This window comes from Henckelia pumila, chromosome 4 (genome assembly GCF_033568475.1).
Source record: "Henckelia pumila isolate YLH828 chromosome 4, ASM3356847v2, whole genome shotgun sequence".
NCBI lineage: Eukaryota > Viridiplantae > Streptophyta > Magnoliopsida > Lamiales > Gesneriaceae > Henckelia > Henckelia pumila.
The window spans coordinates 68,817,982-68,838,504 of NC_133123.1; the positions used below are offsets into that span (position 1 = coordinate 68,817,982).

A 20,523-nucleotide genomic window follows, 5' to 3' on the forward strand; every position below is an offset into this window, starting at 1 on the left:
AGGTAAAACAATGCCAAAGTACAAAAGATTAGTTAAATACTTGTTTAATCAAAATTGGGGACCACTAGGGAGTGCAAACTAAAAAATTTGAATGTAGGGAGTTAGGAGAAATTTATGTTTAGGTTTAGGGATTTTAAAATAATTACCCCATAATTGAATGAGCTTAAAATAAAAATATTAGGGTATTCTCCATGTTAGTGACATATTAATGATTAGTAATAGTATTGATTCAAAATAGGAAAAATTGCTTTTTTGGTTTTTTTATGTTTGTCACTTTGCGATTTCAGTCCTTTATATTTTCAGATTTCAGTTTTAGTCCGCTATCTTTATTTTTTTGGCAATTTTAGTTCTTTTTTCGACGTGGCGCTGACGTGGCACCGATTCAGTGCTGATGTGGAGCTGGCGTGTGCAGTTTCATGTAAGCATTTTCTAATAAAAAGGAACAAAATTGCAAAATGACAAACATACAAGATCAAATTTACAGTTTTCCCTTCAAAATATGTGCAAATGTCATTCTCATTCATTGGATCAAATAATTTTAGTTAAAAAGGAAATGCTTGTTTGTACAAAGCACGTGTACATTCTCATTTATTTAAAAATATAAAGCTGAAGTTTGAAAAATAGATTATAAAACGATGGCATTCCCCCAAGGAGATCATGAAATTCAGTCCTCTGCTTATCCATCACTTGGAGGAAGCTTTCCTTGGAGAAACGTAGAAAACAAGACAAGTGCACGTTCGGGCTGGTAACTTGGTACAAAATGTCCAGCTCCACGTACTGTCACAAATGTTACATTCTCATATTGCACCGCATAACCTCCCACCTGGTAAGTAATTAACAAATAAATAATATTATATTGGAATTAAACATTCAATGATAATAAATATGTTGAATTGTGTGTTTGTCAGTTTGCGATTTTGATTCTTTATGTTGTCAAATTTTATTGTAGTTTGTTATCTTTGTTTTTTTTGGACAATTTTAGTCCTTTTTTCGACATGATGCTGATATGATATCAATGCAGCGCTGATGTATGTAGTGTCACATCAGTTTTTTGACAAAATAAGACTCAAATTACCAAAAATCGAAACATGCATGACTAAAACAGAAATCTAAAATATAAATGAAATCACAAAGTAAAAAAAATATAGGACCAAAATTGAATTTTTTCCTAATATATATATCATCAACTTTTCAAATATCTGGAATTTAGTTGAAATGGTTTTTATATTAACATTTCAACGTGTGCTCGACATAAGATCTTGGTTTTAGGCTTACGACCAAACACCATATTTCTATATTTTATTTTGTGTTGGTCTCTTATGGTACGATGTCATGAATTTTTATTCGTGACACAGTTCAAACTCACCTATATTTAAAATAAAGTTTATATTTTTTGCATAAAAAAATAATACATTTCATGAGTGATCCAATTAGTAGATCCATCTCACAAAATTTACCGTTAGACCGTATCACAAAAGTTTTTGTGATTTTATATCTTTTGGCTCTTGAAATAAGATTATAAAGTATGAGATGATAAGATAAGGATAACATAACTAATTTTTTTTCTCAAATTCTTATAAAACTTGAGTCAAATTTGAAATTTGGGACGAAACAAAGACGTTAAATATCTTCTTTTTTAGTCTCTTATTATCATCATCGTTATTCCAAATTAATAGTTTGTGTGTAACGAAAACTAGTTTCAAGTGGTATCAACATCAATAATTATCCAAAATATATCGATATGAAATTAATAATATTTATTTCGTTTTTTTTAAAAAAGAAACAAAACCAAAATAATTTCATTTTTTTCTTACCTCGCCTTGGTTGTACCATGGATACCAAGGAGTCTTGACTGATGACCCGAGCCTCGGCATGGAGTAACGAGTGGTTGTAACTGGTATCACAAGGTCTATATCTCCACTGCAGACGATAAACATTTCATCATCTCTAACGGGTACAACTTAATTATTTATCTTAAATTACAAATTAATCTAGATAATATATATACAAACCATAAACATTTCATCATCTTGAATCTTTTTTTTTTAATTGATTGTAGATTATCTAAGTCAATGGGTATATATCCCAAGGAACATGATGGATATTCAAGAAAATCACAAATACTGATACACATGCAAGAAAAATTATGTCACTTAATTTTGTACCTATAGATCCAAACTCTTATGCCACTATCCATCAATTCCTTAATGATAGGTAATATAGTAGATGGCCAATCCTGCCAGTTAGAATTTATGGAGAAGCTGCATCAAAACCAAAATAATATCATGAGAAAATCTTTAAAAATTTAGACTAAAAAAGGAAAACTTTGAGTCATCAATCATAGTACTTGCAATCAGCCCAAGGTCCCGGAATTCCGGTGACATTGGCATGAAGAGCCTTCTGCACTTCAGGAGTATTCAAGTACACAGAGACATAGTTATCTGAGCATGGATCAAATCCAGATACCTATTTTTTAGTTTTATCACAAAAACAATAAGTAATATGGTTATGTTACACGAAATAAATAACGCATATGAATTAGCATATACCGGTGGAGAATTTGAAGATGAAGAGCACAGCGGAGCGTAAATGTTGTAAGGGTAGACATTGCCTACGGCATTATCTGCTTGATACACATAATCTAAACACACTTGTGTCACATTGGCGTCATACGACATATTACAGTTATCTACAATGCCCTGGTGGATCTCGTCGGATATGAGGGCGTGCGTCCATAGGAAATCAACCTGTCCTTTTTCTGCATCTTCACTATCAATTAAAGCATTTCCAATCTGAAACCAATCACATTCTGTAAGATTCTTGAAGTAATTTATGTTTTCTTTCTTCATTTTTTCTTTTTACCAAAAATGTGATTCTCTGTCAGACTACTCACCGCAATCCCCTTCAATTTTATGATAGTTTGGTTTGTTATTTTGTTGTTTTTAAGGATTAAATCAGCAAGTTGAGGTACGTAATGACCGGCATAACTCTCTCCGGTTATGTAGAAATCTCGGGTTTTATACTCTGGGAATCTTTCTAACCAGTTGATTAAAAAGGTGTAAGAATCTGCTGCTGTTCTTTTGTCTCCTGTTACATAATCAGACGATGTATTCGAGTACGAGAATCCAACTCCAGCAGGAGATTCCAAGAATAGGATATTTGCCACTGCATGAAATTCCTTCAAATTATAGTGATCATAAAGAAACACAAGAAATTGAAAAGAATAAACAGAATAGTACTTACGATTGTTCCAAGCATTATTGTTATACCATAGAGTTTTCCCATCTGGATTTACTCGAAACGGTCCGAGTTCTGTCATTGCTCCGGCTCCTATAGAAGAGCATCCAGGCCCTGGAATTTCAACAGTTTAGTACTCACTCAGTTTCTTATGAGAAAAAACAGAGAATCCAAAAGTTTAATACTGTTCCACTAACCTCCATTTAGCCACAACACTAGAGGCTTGGTAGACGAGTCTTCGGACTCTGTTAACCAATAAAACAGGGCTCGCCCTGCAGTGGGATCGACCGTGACATAGCCCGAATACTGAGAAAAGTTCACCGCCGGTTGACCAGGCAGCGCTAGTATTCGATCAGCATCCTTTAGTCCCTCCTGATCAGGTGCTACATATACGGGTGAATATTCAGTAGAAACATCTTCAAAATGGTAATTTTTCGAAACTTTCGCCCTCCTAAAGTTGATGAATGCTTCGACAACGTCTCGTTGCACCCCACCAGAGCATTGCACCGAAGCCGATAGATACAGAACAGATAGGAAAACAACGAAAACTCCATTCATTTTTTGCTGCGAAACAACATGCAGAAGCCTTGTTTCATTTTATATATATGCATTCATTGAACAAGAATATCATTGTTTGTTATTGTTTGACTTGTCTTTGATTGGTATCACACCTGGACTTGAAGACCACAGCAGGCCGCCCGTCTTCCCCAAATTAATATATATTGTTTTAAGTTTCTCCAAAAAATGTAAGTTTTGTCCCGTAATATACATTAGGTTCCATTTTGGTTCTTGCAGGCCTGCCATGCCATTGTTAATTTGAAGAGTACTTTCTTTTACATATTTATATTAAAAACAATGGCAGGCATGTCGTTTATTCGTCCTGTTTTTTAATTTTAAAATTATATATTTTTTAAAAAAATTGGAAATTTATTTATTTCAATTACCGTCTCATGTCGTATATATATACAGTGGCACACACGATGCGTGTGCATAAAAAAACCGCTGCTCGTGAAAAAAAAATGGACAATGAAACATTTTTTTTGAGAATATAAAAATCAAGTTTATCAATTTAGGAAAATGAAATCGGTAACTGCATAATATTTATAAGCAAATTGATAATCGGTTAAAAAAGTTGAAAGTAGAGTGCCAAGCAATGGCGGAGCCAAAAATATAAATTTACCCGGGCTACAATTTTAAGCTCTCCAATACTTTAATTTTTTGAATCCAGCTACCCGGGCTAATATCAAATTAATCCAAAATTATTGAAAATTAATATATTAAATTTTTTTTAAAAAAATTTTGCCACCCGGAATATGTGGCTCCACCACTGGTGCTAAGGGTATTTTTGGAACAAAAAAAAGTTTCACCAAAAGAAGTTTTTAAAAAGGACTGTCCCTCAATTAATAGTATATATATATTAATTTGGAAATGTTGAATAATTAATTTTGGTTCATAAAAATTTGAAAATGTTGAATAATTAATTTTTGTCGTTAAATTTTATGGTTTAATTTAATGGTATAGAATAATTTAAAGAGCATAAAATTAAAATCATTAGAGTATTCACCAAGTTAGTGGACATATCATGAGTGACTAGCATTGATTCAAAATATAAGCAATTAATTATCATTTTCATTCATCGGATTAAATATTTAAGTTCAAAGAGAAATGCTTGTTTGTACAACGCACTTGTACATTTATTTATAGTTCATTTAAATATATAAAACTGAATTAAGTTTGAAATTAGATTATTGAATTGATAAAACGATCGATGACATGATTAATTCCCCCATGCAACCATACAATTCAGTCCTCTGCTAGCTTATCCATCACTTGGAGGAAGCTTTCCTTCGAGAAACGAAGAAAATAAGACAAGTGCACGCTCGGGTTGGTAACTTGGTACAAAATGTCCAGCTCCACGTACTGTTACGAATGTTACATTCTCATATTCCACCACATAACCTCCAACCTGATAAGTAACAAATAAATAATATTATATATATTATAATATTAGACTCGGACAAGTCCTTAAATAACATTTTTATAAAAGTTTTTTCTACAAATTTTTTAAGAATAAATATGTGTTTGGTCAAATATTCTATAAAACTATTTTTAAAATATATATATATCCAAACGAAACTTATATCATTAGCATTTCAACATATCTGGATCGAATTGAGTTGAAATAATGTTTATATCAAGCATTTCAAGGTGTACTGGACATAATTAAGTTCTTGGTTTTAAGCTTATGACCAAACAACGTATATATTTTTATATTTTACATCTTTACCACATGTCTCATGAAATGAGAGTATGAGATGATAAACAGAAAGATAAGTATAACATAACTATATTTTTAGTCAAGTTAATATAAATTTGAGTGAAATTATGGATGAATCAAAGATGTTGAATATCATCTTTTACATCAAACATGTAATGTTTTATCATCATCATTAATATTCCAAATTAATAGTCTGTGTGTCACGAAGACTAGCTAATTTCAAGTGGTATCAATATCAGTTTTATCCAAATTAAATATCTCAATATGAAATAACATTTGTCGCTTAAAAAAAAAAAAAGAGAAACAAAACTAAAATAAGTACGTCCATAATTTCTTCTTACCTCGCCTTGGTTGTACCATGAATACCAAGGTGTCTTGACTGATGAAGCCAGCCTCGACATGGAGTACCTAGTTGCTGTAACTGGTACCACAAGGTCTATATCCCCACTGCAGCCCAATTCAAATCATGTTACTTAATTTGTGAATATTTGAATATAATTACTCATACAACTCAATTCACGAATTATTAATTCTCGATAAATATACAAATTCCATGCATAAGCATTTCATCATCTCTGATTTTTTTTTTTTAAAAAAATTGATTGTATGTTATCTAAGTCAATGGGTATATATCACAAGGAATATTCATGTACTATAGTGAATAATACATAAACTTAGAATGTCTTGTTTAAGCTAGATCACATGTACAGATGCAAGAAAATTATTTATGTCACTTAATTAATTTAATTTGTACCTATAGATCCAAACTCTAATGCCACTAGCCATCAATTCCTTAATAATAGGTAACACTGTAAATGGCCAATCCTGCCAGTTAGAATGTATGGAGTCACTGCATCAAAACCAAAATAATATCAAGCTACATAGCCTTAGCACTTGAAATTTAGGCAAAGAAAAGAAAATTTGAGTCATGATTAATGATAGTACTTGCAGGCAGCCCACGGTCCCGAAATTCCGGTGACATTGGCATGAAGAGCCTTCTGCACTTCAGGAGTATTCAAGTACACAGAGACATAGTTATCTGAGCATGGATCAAATCCAGACACCTGTTTTCCAGTTTTATGACAAACAATTAGTAAGTAATATGGTTCTGTAACACGAAATAACGGGTATGAATTAGCTTATACCGATGATGAATTTGAAGAAGAAGAGCATAACGGAGCATATATGTTATAATGGTAGATGTTGCCTGGAGCAACAATATATGCTTGATACACATAATCTAAACAGGCTTGTGTCAAATGGGCGCCATATGACATATTACAGTTTTCTACAAGGCCCTGATGAATCTCATCGGATATGAGGGCGTGTGTCCATAGGAAATCAAACTCGCCTTTCCCATGATCTTCACTGTCAATCAATGCATTCCCAATCTGAAAACAAACGCATTCTATAAGATGCTTGATATAATATATGTTTTTTTAAAATACTGAAAACGTACGTGCTTATATATTAATATCAAACTTACCGCAATCCCCTTTAAGTTTATGACAGTTTGGTTTGTTATTTTGTTGTTTTTAAGGATTAAATCAGCAAGCTGAGGTACGTAATGACCGGCATAACTCTCTCCGGTTATGTAGAAATCTCGGGTTTTATACTCTGGGAATCTTTCTAACCAGTTGATTAAAAACGTGTAAGAATCTGCTGCTGTTCTCTTGTCTCCTGTTATGTAATCAGATGATGTATTCGAGTACGAGAATCCGACTCCAGCAGGAGATTCCAAGAATATGATATTTGCCACTATATAAAAATTCTTTCAAATTATAGTCATGAAATGTAGAAAAACAAGAAATTGAAAAGAGTAAACAAAATACTTACAATTGTTCCAAGCATTATTGTTATACCATAGAGTTTTCCCATCTGGATTTACTCGGAACGGTCCAAGTTCTGTCAGTGCTCCGGCTCCTATAGAAGAGCATCCAGGCCCTGGAATTTCAACATTTTATGACTAATTAAGCTTAATATAAAAGCAAAATATAGTGACTCCAAAATTTTAAACGTCTATATTTAATTTATTAACCTCCATTTAGCCACAACACTAAAGGCTTGGTAGCCGAGTCTTCGGACTCTGTTAACCAATAAAACAGTGCTCGCCCTGCAGTAGGATCAACCGTCACATAACCCGAATACTGAGAAAAGTTCACTGCCGGTTGACCAGGCAATGCTAGTATTCGATCTGCATCCTTCAGTCCCTCTTGAGGTCCCACATATACCGGTAAATATTCAGACGAAAAATCTTCAACGTCGTAATTTTCTGAGACTTTTTCCCTTCTAAAATTGATGAATGCTTCAAGAGCGTCTCGTTGTACTGCGCCATAGCAGTGCACCGTAGCCGATAGATAGAGAACATAGAGGAAAAGAACAAAAGCCCCTTTCATTTTTTGCTATGAAAACTCCACAGCAGAAGCCTTGTTTCATTTATGTGCATGTTTCTTGGGCATTTTCTGAACAAGAATATCATTGTTGTTATTGTTGGACTTATCAATGATTTATGGGATAATATAGCCAAAATGCATGGTCCATGAATTTGCTGATTTTTTTGTTTTGGTTCAGTAAGTATCTGTATTATAAATTAGGTTGTGTTTTAACATTTAATCTTTGTTATAGAGGCGGCGTCATATACGTAAACATTTTTCGATGACACATCAACATTATAGTATCACATTAACATTTTTCGGTGCCACATCTTCAATTCAGCAAAACCAAATGCCAAAACATTATGTCACTTAAATGACCAAAAACCAAATTTGAATACTTACATGATCAAAATAAAAAACAAACAAACAAACTTAGAGGACCATTTTGACTAATTTTTTTTTTTTACACCAGCTGGACTTGGAGACTAGGGGTGTATATGAAAAAGTCTATTCGTCATCTTTTCGAGACGGCTTGAAAAATATTTTTTCTTGTTCGAATTATTGAATTCAAGTTAAACTCGAACATGTTTGAACTTTTTTTGAGTCGAACTTGAACCCAAATTATTTTGTTCGATCATTTGGGCGCTTTAATATTTTGTTTATATCATATAATTATCTCAAGCCTTTAGTTTCGAATAGTTCGTGAAGTTACTCAAATATTTCGAGACTCAAACTCGAGCTCGAATATATCAAATGCACGCAAATAGAATTCAAGCCTTAAAATTTTCTTCATTATTTCGTTTACACCCCTACAATTGAGACCACAGTAGGCAGGTCCGCCTCCCAAATAAGTAGATATTATATGTAACTTTCTCTATAATTTATAAATGTTAGTTTCGTCCCGTAATTTACAATAGGTTTCTATAAATGTCGACTTGAAGAGTCTTTTTTTACATATTCGTGTTGTAGTGCCTTCGGTAAATACCTTCGAGGACATTCAGAAATATTGACACAAGTCCAAAGAGGGTGTACGGTGGCAGGCTTGCCGGTCTTGTCCAGTTGTTATTTGTTTAATTTGAACCAAATTATGACAAGAAATATATATTTTTATAAGAGTAAAATTTAATTTGGTACACGAACTATTAGTTAAATGTTAAATTGGTACACAAATTTTTGTGTAATGGCTTAATTGATACATGTTCGCCGGATTCCGATCAATTTCTGGTGACATTTATGTAAAATGTCCAATTTGCCCTTTATTACCAAAAAATTCACATTTTATTTTTAATTTTAATTAGATATATTTGTATATTATATTTTATACGTAAAAATTGATTTGATTAAAAATTTTATTTTTACTAAATATTTATTATATTGGATAGATTAAATAGATTATATATTTCAAAAATAAGAATTAGATAAATTATATTAAGGCATACAATATTTAAATAATTGTAAATAAATAAATTGATATCACAAAAATTAAATAAATATTTTTTAGCTAAAATTTTGATTTTTATATACATAATTTTTCTCGATAATATTTTGAAAAAAATATTAAATAAATAGTGATTGTGATAAAATATTTTTTAATATTTTAACTATGTAAAAATTTATTGAATATATTATTTTAATAAAAATATTAGGTAAGTTCTACTAAAAATTAATTTCAAATTTCAAATTATATTTATAAGAAAAACTCATCAAAACACCAATTAAACTTTGCCATAACGTGCCATATGTTTTATAATAAAAAAATAAAAAATTGAAAGTTATTTAAACACAATAATTTTATAAGAGAACATGATTAATAAAAAATTGAAAGTCGTTCTCGGTTTTTCTGACGAAAAAAAATGATGAAGCTGGTTTTGAAACTAAAATAATATTATTGTTTTAATTAATTTGTATTATCAAAATACTATTATAACATTTTCTTCATCATAATTTGGTCAAAATCAAGTGGACATGTATCAATTAACCCATTAACAAAAGTTCATGTATCAATTTGACATTTAACCAATAGTTCATATACCAAATTAATTTTTACTCTATTTTCTCATTGATCAAGCATCCACTTTTAGTTTCAACATTTATTTACAAGGTTTCATGGATTTTAATGAAAATGTTTTTATGATATATCTTAAAATCATGACGCTCTACTTAATTGATAATAAATAAATCCATTTTTATTATGGTTGAAATTTTTAAATTTGTATTTCAATTTTAAAACTTTATATTTTTTGGAACTTGAAAATTTATTCATTTCATCTTCAATAGTGAAAATTGCAATTTCTATCTTGTTTGTGTGGTTGCTCTTTTGTGATATTTTTTTTGTTTTTTGCATTGTCGAATTTCAATTTTAGCCATTTATCTTTTAATTTAAAGCAATTTTAGTCTTTTTTTTCATATAAAATGTTGATGGAACATTGTAAATATAAACGTCATGAGTGTGAGAACCCGAAATTTCAAAACTGAACTGGGGTAAACTGAAATGAGGTAGAATGAATTGAGGTAAACTGAAATCACCAGTTGATCAAGACCAGTCTAGCTTCACAAGACTTATGAGTAGCTAAACTGAAATTCCAGAAGGCAGTTACTCCAAATTTGTAACTGATGCATTAACTCGAAATTATGACAATTAAGGGCAATAAATAGGAAGCTTAACAGTTAGAATTCTACTTATAAATATCAGTCAAATTATGAGAAAAGGTTACACAAACTCTAACAAAAAACACAGCATAAAACGAGAAAATAGACTGCCAAGATATTTAGTCGAGGGAGTCCAATTGAGCGTTCAATTGGGCAAGTGAATAAAAACTCCAAGGCAACCGAAATATTTTAACAATATCCTGTAAGTGGGCGTTTTAAAGTATCAAATTTTTATTTATATGTTTTAAAACTGATTCCAGCGTGTTACTGTATACAAAATCTTGATTTTACAATTACTGATGAACTACTGATTTTTGATGCACTGAATCTTGTGAATTAGTGATAAGAATACGTATTCTAAATACTACCGATTACTGATTATAGATTAATGACCTCACTCTTTAGAGGTTAACATATAAGAGACTGATATAAATTAACCACAAATTCATAATACAGTTTAGTACATAAAACCGATTTCTATCATTACCGATGAACATCGAATTTCTGTTCTGTTTTATTCTGTTTGGATATATTTTTGTATATGAGACTACTTGTAGTAGCCCGTACCCTAATTGAGTAATTAAAGGATTAATGCTAATTAATTGAATTTGGTATTGGACGGATCGGAAGCTCCGAAGGCACGATCGGAAGCTCCGAACAGGATCGGAAGCTCCGATGAGCGATCGGAAGCACCGATGTTATTACGTCAGGCATGACGTGTGGTTGGATCGGAAGCTCCGATCAGGACCGGAAGCTCCGATCACCCCTATCCGGAGTCAACAAGTGATATTTTGACACGTGGCAGATCAGGATCTTCGGAAGCTCCGATGGCAGGATCGGACGTTCCGATCGAGGTTCGGACGTTCCAATCAAGAATCGGAAGTTTCGATCGTTGTCTATAAATAGAAGGCCGAGACTTCATTTCTCCTTGCCAATTCCGGGATTTCCTCTCTATTTCTAGTCATATTCGAGTTGTTCTAGTCTTCTTAGGCTTGGTCCGGAGGTCGGAGAGGCGTTCGGTAGTCGTAGCGGAGTTGTGCCCAAGTTCTGGAGGCATCGACATCAAAGGGCTAACGACGGACGAAGGTATAGCTTTTGCTTCCTATAAATATTTAGGAGTATGCAATAGCTTAGTTAAGGCTTTTAGAGCACTTTAATGATAGTAGTATCATTTGGCAGTGTAGAGCAGACTATAGGCGTGGACCTAGAGTTGGTAGAGCTTGCACTGTATTGAGGTACGAAAGTACTGTTCGAGATATCCTGACTGAGTATGCATGTATTATGTGACTTCATGATTTATATGCCATGATATTATGCTGCATTCATTTGCATCTTGCTGTATCTCCTTCGAGATGTCTGTTAGTAGGGTTGTACCCTATCCTGTTAGTGGATGGACTTCCATCGATTTGGGTCCGGCGTATCCACGGTTATCTCGGTATGGGAGCCACCTCCTGAAGCGACGGCACAGCGTGCTACATACCAGGGCCCGGTCTGTCTCTGTTATCTGATCCTTGACCTCGAGTCTATAGGGAGTTCACTTTGCATGCATGTATACTCATACTCTCGTGCTGAGCGTTTTATGCTCACGTCTCGTACTCTGTATTTTCTGGACACCCTATTCCATGGGGCAGGTTTGCGATTGGACGAGGAGGGTGGATCCAGGAGGGGCTAGTCAGCGGTTGGCCGGCTGGAGCTTCGCTTAGGTTTTATTACTGTTGTTTGGGTTTATACAGCTATTCGATTTGGTTGTATATTATTGGATAATTACAGATTCCTTTACTTGGGATTGTGTAATGTTATTTGGATTTCGCAGTTTCTTTCTGATATCTGTTTTATTAAGTTAATTTCATGCCTAAGTTCTGTTTAGTAGGTGATCCGGGTAAGGGTCACTACACTACTGTTAAAATGATTTTAAAAGCTGGGAAGATTTTTCTCATTTACTAAGTGACACCTATATCACTCACCCACCCAAAACCATATCAGATAAGAACGAGAAAGAACTAGATGAAGATGAGTAAATTCATTTTTGGGCTGGTGAAGAAGAGGAAGACTGATTAGATTAATTTTATGTCCGCTGCCTTAAGACTCAGTTATTGATCAGTTATGGATCGAATTATGTTATTCGTTTATGCATTGTAAAGATATTATAAATTCAGTTTATGAATGACAATGCATTTCAGTTTTCATGAATGAATAGACTGGTAATTTATAATTTAATGAAAACCGAGAATTGTTGTTTAATGTAAAAATGTTAAATAACGACAATGTCAACTTGACCCAGTTTCGGGGCGTGACAATGAGTTCGTTTGGACAAGTACTTTAAAAGTTTTATAAGTTAAAAAAAACTTAAAGTATGTGTTTGGATAAAAAAAATTTAAAATATTTTTGAAAAATATTTTTTAAAAAAGAGTTTTTCAAGTGTATTTTTTAAAAAATAAACTAGATTTGTTTTATGTATTTTTAGAATGTAAAATAATTATGGAAAACAAAACATACTACTTTTAAATTGTAAAAACGTATTATTGAATAATTTTCCAAACACATTTATTGATTTTAAAACAACTTTTAAAATATTTTATAAGCATTTGCCCGAATAGAACACATATGTCATGGTGCTTCAGTAAAATTAAATAAGTAAAAATGCAAAAGAAATAAAAACAAAAATAACAGACTATTACTTAAATTTGACAACATGAATGACCAAATTAAACCTCAAAGAGTCAAATACACAATACCATAATTGTAATATTCCCTTTTAAATTTGTGGTTATATTTATATCTATACTAATTATAAAAGTGTGAACCAATGTCAAAGTTTTACATTGTGTATTGTCAACTTTATCATTTATTTATACATATTTGAGATATTTGGCGAAGATATTTTTGTAAAACAACTTATTATGATGATGTCAAAATTATCAAATTACGTGCATACTAGATAAGGATCCAATTTTCACTTGAAATTAAAAAAAAATTTGGTTTTTAATTATTGTTTGTAGATGGATGAATTGAACAGATTTTTGTGAAAAAATCTTAATTAATTTGAAAATATTGAAATTCCAAAATTCGTTGGGTTTTTTTTTTTTTTTTGAGAATAAAATTCGTTGGCTTTATTTGCTTGTAGATGAAGTTAAATTAAATTTTCACAAAACACCTTAATTTGTAGGAGATTGAAATATCGAAATCCTTTTGTTTTATTTGCTTGTATATAGAGTTAACATATTTTTTCCAAAAAAACAATTTGTTTAAGGACCTAATGTTAATATCCTTTATTTGACATGAACTATGATTAATTATTTTAAAACGGTGAATTAAAATAACAAATTCAAATAATTAAATTGTGCGTTACCCAGGTTGGTGCCATGTTAAAGTTTGACAAGTATTTACATTTCACTAAAGTGATACATGTATAATCGGATATAAAAGAGAAATAATTCTTATAAATACTTCGTGAGTATTTATTTTATCTACATTTCTTTACAATAAAAAAGAGAGTCAAATAACATATTTCAAAGGCTTAATTTATTATATAATTTAACAATATATGATTGAATACATATAGTTTATTAATTTTAACTATTTTTCTTCTTTGTAAAGACCAAAAACTATTACGGTTACTTCATGAGGATAATCTTATAACTAACGAATTGAATGAGTATTTTTACAAGACATAAAGATGGACAAAAAGAGAACGTCCAACAAATGTATCGATCATAAAGATATTGACATAGAAGAAACAAAGACGATAACAACAAAAGAATATACATTGAGAATAGTAAATTTTTTGCTACTATTACAAAAAAAGATTTTCAGCATGAAAAAAGCCGCCCAACAAAAGAATCACTACAACAAAAATTATAGATATAGTGACATTTGTGGGATGATATTTTTTACATAATGTTAGCAAAAATTCATTTTAATGACACTTGTAAAATAAAATTAATTTAATAAAATATGAATCATAATAACGTATCTATAGTGACATTTTTACCACAATGTCATTAAATAATTCGCTATTCAACTTTTTATTATTTTTCCCTCCTTTGTTTTCAGAGTTCTCTCCACCTTTTCTCACTCTAATAAACACATATACATTTAAAAATAATGATAAAGGTATAACAAATATTTTGTACAACAATATTTACAATAATAATATCGTGATATTTGCTATTTGATCGCGAGATTTTGTGTTTAATGTATCGTGAGATTTTGATAAATTAATCTCTGTATTAAATTTTTTGTGTTGTAAGATTTGGTGTACCAACTTCGTTGTACATGTAGCATCACTCATACATTGTTCCAGCAGACCCAAGCCTTGAAGCTTTTGATTATGTCCTAATCTCAAGAAAGAAGCTCGAAAGTATATATACCCTTGTATCGCGACTGAAGCGACACATTTGCTTCCCCATTCAATAACTTACGTTCAATTCCACGTCAGTTGAGGGCGTAGTCACTCTCACTCTGGAAGGCGATGGTCAACCAACCGTCTATTTCTCTATGTTGCTATTTTTTTCTAAGGTACAAATCCTTTTAATCTTTCTGTTCGTAGCTTTATTTCGTTGAAGATTGCAGCTTTTCTGCTTAATTTTACTTTTCAGACGGGATCGAAAGTTTCGATCTCTCCTTCTTGTAAAAAAATTCAAATTCAAATTTGATGAATACCGGAAGCTCCATTTGTGGATCAGAAATTCCGATCTCACCCGATTCAGCACTATAAATAGAGGCATTCCGAGGCCATTTCAAACACAACACAACCATCCAATTCTCTCAAGCATTCAAAGCATTATTTGAGCGTTTATTCAAGAATTTCAAGCCTATTCAAAATTCCTCAATATATATATCTTTGTATCGAGTTGTATAAGTGTCGCAGCGTGCAAATTAGCTATCCGCAGCACGCATCGCATGCTGCATAGCAGTAAGTTGTTGAAACTCATGGGGTATCCGCAGCTCGCCGTGCACGCTGCAGAAACTTACATCCGTTGCGCGCAATGCATGCTGTGGAAACTAACATCCACAGCGTGCAGGGCAAGCTGCGGAAACTATCATTGATGGCGTGCAAGATACGCTGCGGATATATTATTGACAGCCTACAATGCACGCTGCGGAAAGAATTTAAATGCTACAAGAATATTTTCCACAGCTCAACGCACGCCGCAAAAAAAAATTCAACCAAATAAAAAAAAAAGAAAATGAAATGAAAAACTAAACAAAATATTCCAATTTCATTTATGAAAACAAGGAAAATAAGATCTTTACAACATACTGCGTGCAAATTTAGCTCCAATATATACAAAGTTAATAAAAACAACTTATTTGTTCATCTTACCAACATAGAAGTTTAAATAAGATACGAAATCCCTCATAAACTAACTACATATGAAAATGTGTAGACTTTCAATCCACGTAAATCGGTAGAATGCATATCAATCACACAAGACAATAAATTTAGATAACCAAGCTACCGTACTTCCTATTGCATTCTCGAAAAAACGCATTCATGATTTGGTCGAATCAAGTCCACCTTCTCCTAAAAAACATATCAACCCAAACTTTCCAACAAGATCCACCAAGAACAACATGATGCACTTTTGCATTTTGATTGTAGATGCAATTCAACCTTTTGCAACAGTTAATCCATCAACACACCAATTAAGCAGCTTACATTTAGTACTATCACGAATTTCTCCACGACAGACATTCTTCAAATTGGACTATAAATAAAAAATAAAAAAATATCAATTCTACCATGCATGATATATTAACTTTGTGGTTTAGAAATACATAATTTAAAGATATATAGTTTGTTACCTGAGCAATAGCTAGATGTTTGTTAAAATTACCAAAATCACCATTTTTTTTGGCACCAATGTTGTTATCACTACTGCTACCAAATTCATTCTCACCACCGCTACCAATGCGACCACTAGCAACCTAAGTTTACAAAAAAATTGTGTCAAACAATGTCATCATGATATATATATATTTAAGCTCAAACTGCAATTTCAGTAACCCATTTGTCACCAAAAAATCAGGGTCTATTAGTAAGACACTGTTAACTTTCCTGCAAGTTAATTAGAGGCAATTAAAGAAGAAACAACTATTAAAAAAAAAAAGAAATAAAGAAATAAAGAGAACAGAAGGGAAAGAGAAGACTATAAATTATTATCATGGGTTCTTCCATGGACATTTATTAAAGAGCGTAAGAATAAAACAAATACTCATATTCTAATTTTTATATTAGAATAACAATATTTATAACCCCTTAAAAGAAGATTTAAATTGTTTGTATCGTATTAAATTTTTTCTGATTTTTAAATTAACCATCTTACATTTAAACAATCTGCATCAGTTATGGATTGAGATTAGAAAGTCATATGCTAAGAAATGAATGGATGATAGGCAATAAATACTTGAAATAAATCTTATCAGATGGAAAAAGGTAATAACAACACATTGAAAATATAGACAAAAAAATCAATCATATTTTAAAATAATTTAAAACACAATGCTTAACACAAATAATAATAATAAATAATAAATTAGAAAAGTATTAAAATTAGTATAACACCGAGAAATAAAAATTACACAAGGCAAAGTAATCGTACCACAAAATAAATATATGTCGATGATGGTCTTTGCTAATTGTTTTGTGCTCTGGACCCTGACATCAATTAGATAAATATGGCTGAAAATATGTTAGAAGTGTGACCAACATAAAATCTCTAATCCTTGATTTAAAACCAACATTACATAATTACCTGAATAAGAGATGAAATTGTGTAAAATTGTACTTTTCCCATTCCCATTTTGGAGAGGATAAGCAATTATGCGCACAAATAAGATGAGAAAAGGTGACATGTACACTAAGAAGTTAATTCAACCATCTGAGCCACGTTTTTCGTTTTCTATTTTTGGGTTAAAAGAAGACATTTGTGGGAGGATATGGGAAGGAAAAAAATTAATTACCACACTAAAATTTATTATTTTGTCCTACCTTGAATGCATAGGAAAGCAAAAAAAAGGCAAAGATAAGATCCGAATTTTTATATATATATATATAAGTCATATTAATCATACCAAACAATTAGTAGAGTAGCAAGATCTTTAATAAAATAGAAAATATATAGAAATATATATATATATATATATATATATATATATATATATATAAATGGTTATACACAAAATTCAAATGATGTATCATTGCTTAAAAAATAAAATTTTGAAAAAAATAATATTTACCATAATGTGAGCCAAATGAGCATAACCTCTTCTGCTCATTGTATGAATGTGGTCTTGTTTTACCCTCATTGCTCTAAATTTGGCACTCTTTTCCTGATATTTAAAAAACAAACCAAGACATTAATATAGAGATTACAAAAAAATATAATTAAAACTGAAATATGAAAATTACTTAGTACCCAGTACCCATTCTTGAACTCTATAATCATATTCCAAACTTATTGATAAATGTATAAAATAACACTGGAATATCAATTTCCCTTTTTAAAAAAAGACAAATATTTAATTTAAATAAGCATCCAACTTTGTGTTTGACCAACTATATCGGAATTTCAAATGCGCAGCCAACTACTTTGAATCTGATGATGTGGGGACGGTATGTCCAATAAACAGGAAATTGGTGTAGTTTATTGAAACACAAATGCCTCAAAACAGTACAAGTAGAATATGTATTCGATAAAAAAAAAATATATCACATGTTTTGGCTCCAAACATTTATCTTAGTGTTACTTTAGGACACAAAATCAATGAAACCCCAAATGCCTCAAAAGCTATTAAAAATATATCAGATAACAATGTCCTACTGTAAAAAATATTGAATTTTCTACAGTGAATCAATATATTGACAAAAATAGATGTTTAATGATATAAAAAACATTATTGGTCAAATAAATATATTTTGGATTTTCATTTAATTAAATAACAAATTTGTTGTAAATAAGAGAATAAGGAACATGTAGACTCAGTACTTGTATCTGATAAATTCTGAGAATTAACTTCAGATCTTGCTTGCCTCATTTCTTGATCAGTAAATGAGGACAAAGCTGAATTTGAAGGTGTGATCTTCCCTTCTTCCTTCTTCTCTTCATTGCGAAATTGGAAACATCAAGGGATTAAACAAATCCATCTGCGAAAAAAGAAAAAGAAAACCTTCTTGAAGATATCTTCAAGGCATCGTTGCTTACCCCAAAAAACAAAACAGAGGAACTCAAAATTTTAATAAAGTAGGATTTATTATTTGTTTAAACTAAAGTGTGAAGTGTTGATAGCACAATCACGTTATTCAAGCAAATCTCCATTCATATCATAGTTGAGTTAAAAAATATAAAGAAACCATCGGTCGTGCCATCACTGGTTCTGGTTCAAGCTATAAACGGCAAAGTACGATGAAAATTCGTACCATACGAGTTAAAAAGGTCGGGGAAAAGAAAAATCCTGAGGTAAATAGATACCATTGGCATTATGACAGTTCCAATAACAATAATTTCAGTAATTTTTGAACAGATTCTCTATCTCACTAGTTAAAAAGGAACAATGACAAATATTTTACTTAAAACAGAATAGAAGCAGCACAAACACCCAATTTCATCCGATGAATTAAATTTCCGTTACCATTTACCATGATCAACGTTCATATCTGGAAACACACGGGGTAGATTAATCCTACGGGGTAGCTTAATCCTACTGAAAATAGGATATCTAATACGAGTGGTGGAGCCATAAGGGTCAATACTATACGAGATCAATCTTACACAATATTAACTCTTGATCAAGTAACCCTCGCATTGTCCAATAGCATCAACACAGAGTGTATTTAGTTTTATAAAAATCATTAATACTATATCAAAATGAGTCTTACGTTTAGGCTTCTCAGTCTGATTCCAAGAATAAAATCTTTTCATGACTCCTAATCCAGGCACTCAAAGAAAATTAAATATTAGGAGAAAGGAGACGTGGCCATCTGTGTGAACTTAATAAGTCACAACTTGAATGACACTTGAATATGAGAAAACAAGGAGACGTGGCCATAATGAATCCATAGAAAACAACAAAATTCAATCAATTTCAAAAGAACAAACAAAGGGCCAGTTTTGGCTTTCATCGGCTTGTGCAAGATTAATTCTCCAAAACAGAAAACAGCAAGAAAAAATAATAGGGCAACCGATCCTTTCATTTTTCAAAAGCTAACGCGCATGATAATTTTCATTCAAACAACTAACATACCTCTAATCTGAAAATACAGCAATAAATTACTTGAAAAAAAAATTTTAAACCAAAGTTACAATCAGGCATAGGTACGCACCTCTGCGAGGAAGAATCGAGTGAGAAGGAGAACAAATCGTTTTCCGAGGCTGAGATCGATGAAAAAGGAGAACGAATCTGCCAATTTCAGAGACGGGAGGCGTTGCAGACCTGACATAAAGGGCGCCCATGGAATCGAGGGAAATAGATGGAATTGTGGAGATAGGTTTTGGGGATTTGGCGGAGGCTGAGATCGAGAGAGAAGAAGACCCGAAAAGCGACGAAAGGTGTTGAAGAAGCAAGTGAGACGATCTAATGGAAACGGCGCGAACCCTTCGGGCGTCACACAGTATTAACAGCATTCTTTTATTAGCATGCTGTTAAAAATATATTTACATCATGCATTAATTAAGATATCAATATATTAACAGCGCGTACAAATGCACGCACTGTTAATAATATCATCAACTGCGTGTTTTAATGTGCGTTGTTGATGTCGCGCTGCAAAAAGTCATATTTGTTGTAGTAACAGTAATCGTGTTGTTGTAGTATCGGCTAACTTGGAGCCATCAAGGCAAGACGAAGTGCTAGTGGAACTTTGGTTAATCGACCTTAACCAAGAAGGAGAGACGTAGACGATTTATCGTCGAATTTTCATAAACATATAATATCTCTTTTACTACTTTATTTATTTTACGTCATTTACTTATCGCATTTATT

The 20,523-nt window shown here is 31.8% G+C and overlaps 2 protein-coding genes and 1 long non-coding RNA gene across 4 annotated transcripts; all 3 read right to left on the minus strand.

Annotated features, from left to right (window-relative positions):
• Window positions 1–676: 676 nt before the first annotated feature.
• LOC140861159 (serine carboxypeptidase 1-like) lies at window positions 677–3,795 on the minus strand. The gene is made up of 8 exons (XM_073264169.1): window positions 3,435–3,795; window positions 3,244–3,351; window positions 2,894–3,165; window positions 2,550–2,792; window positions 2,348–2,466; window positions 2,166–2,261; window positions 1,815–1,920; window positions 677–823 (listed from the first exon to the last, which is right to left on the minus strand). Exons 1-8 carry the CDS (start codon window positions 3,793–3,795, stop codon window positions 677–679), a joined length of 1,452 nt encoding a protein of 483 aa, XP_073120270.1.
• Window positions 3,796–5,056: 1,261 nt separating this feature from the next.
• Window positions 5,057–7,911, minus strand: LOC140861160 (serine carboxypeptidase 1-like). Its single transcript, XM_073264170.1, has 8 exons — window positions 7,554–7,911; window positions 7,352–7,459; window positions 7,002–7,273; window positions 6,661–6,906; window positions 6,461–6,579; window positions 6,270–6,365; window positions 5,857–5,962; window positions 5,057–5,203 (listed from the first exon to the last, which is right to left on the minus strand). Exons 1-8 carry the CDS (start codon window positions 7,909–7,911, stop codon window positions 5,057–5,059), a joined length of 1,452 nt encoding a protein of 483 aa, XP_073120271.1.
• A 7,888-nt stretch (window positions 7,912–15,799) lies between these two features.
• LOC140866312 (uncharacterized) lies at window positions 15,800–20,142 on the minus strand. Of its 2 annotated transcripts, none has more exons than XR_012144845.1 (6): window positions 19,865–20,142; window positions 18,531–18,688; window positions 17,782–17,874; window positions 17,145–17,200; window positions 16,348–16,470; window positions 15,800–16,250 (listed from the first exon to the last, which is right to left on the minus strand). It is a non-coding gene; the product is annotated as an uncharacterized lncRNA (long non-coding RNA). The 2 variants fall into 2 exon arrangements; XR_012144844.1 differs by having other exon boundaries at window positions 17,145–17,224.
• Window positions 20,143–20,523: the final 381 nt, after the last annotated feature.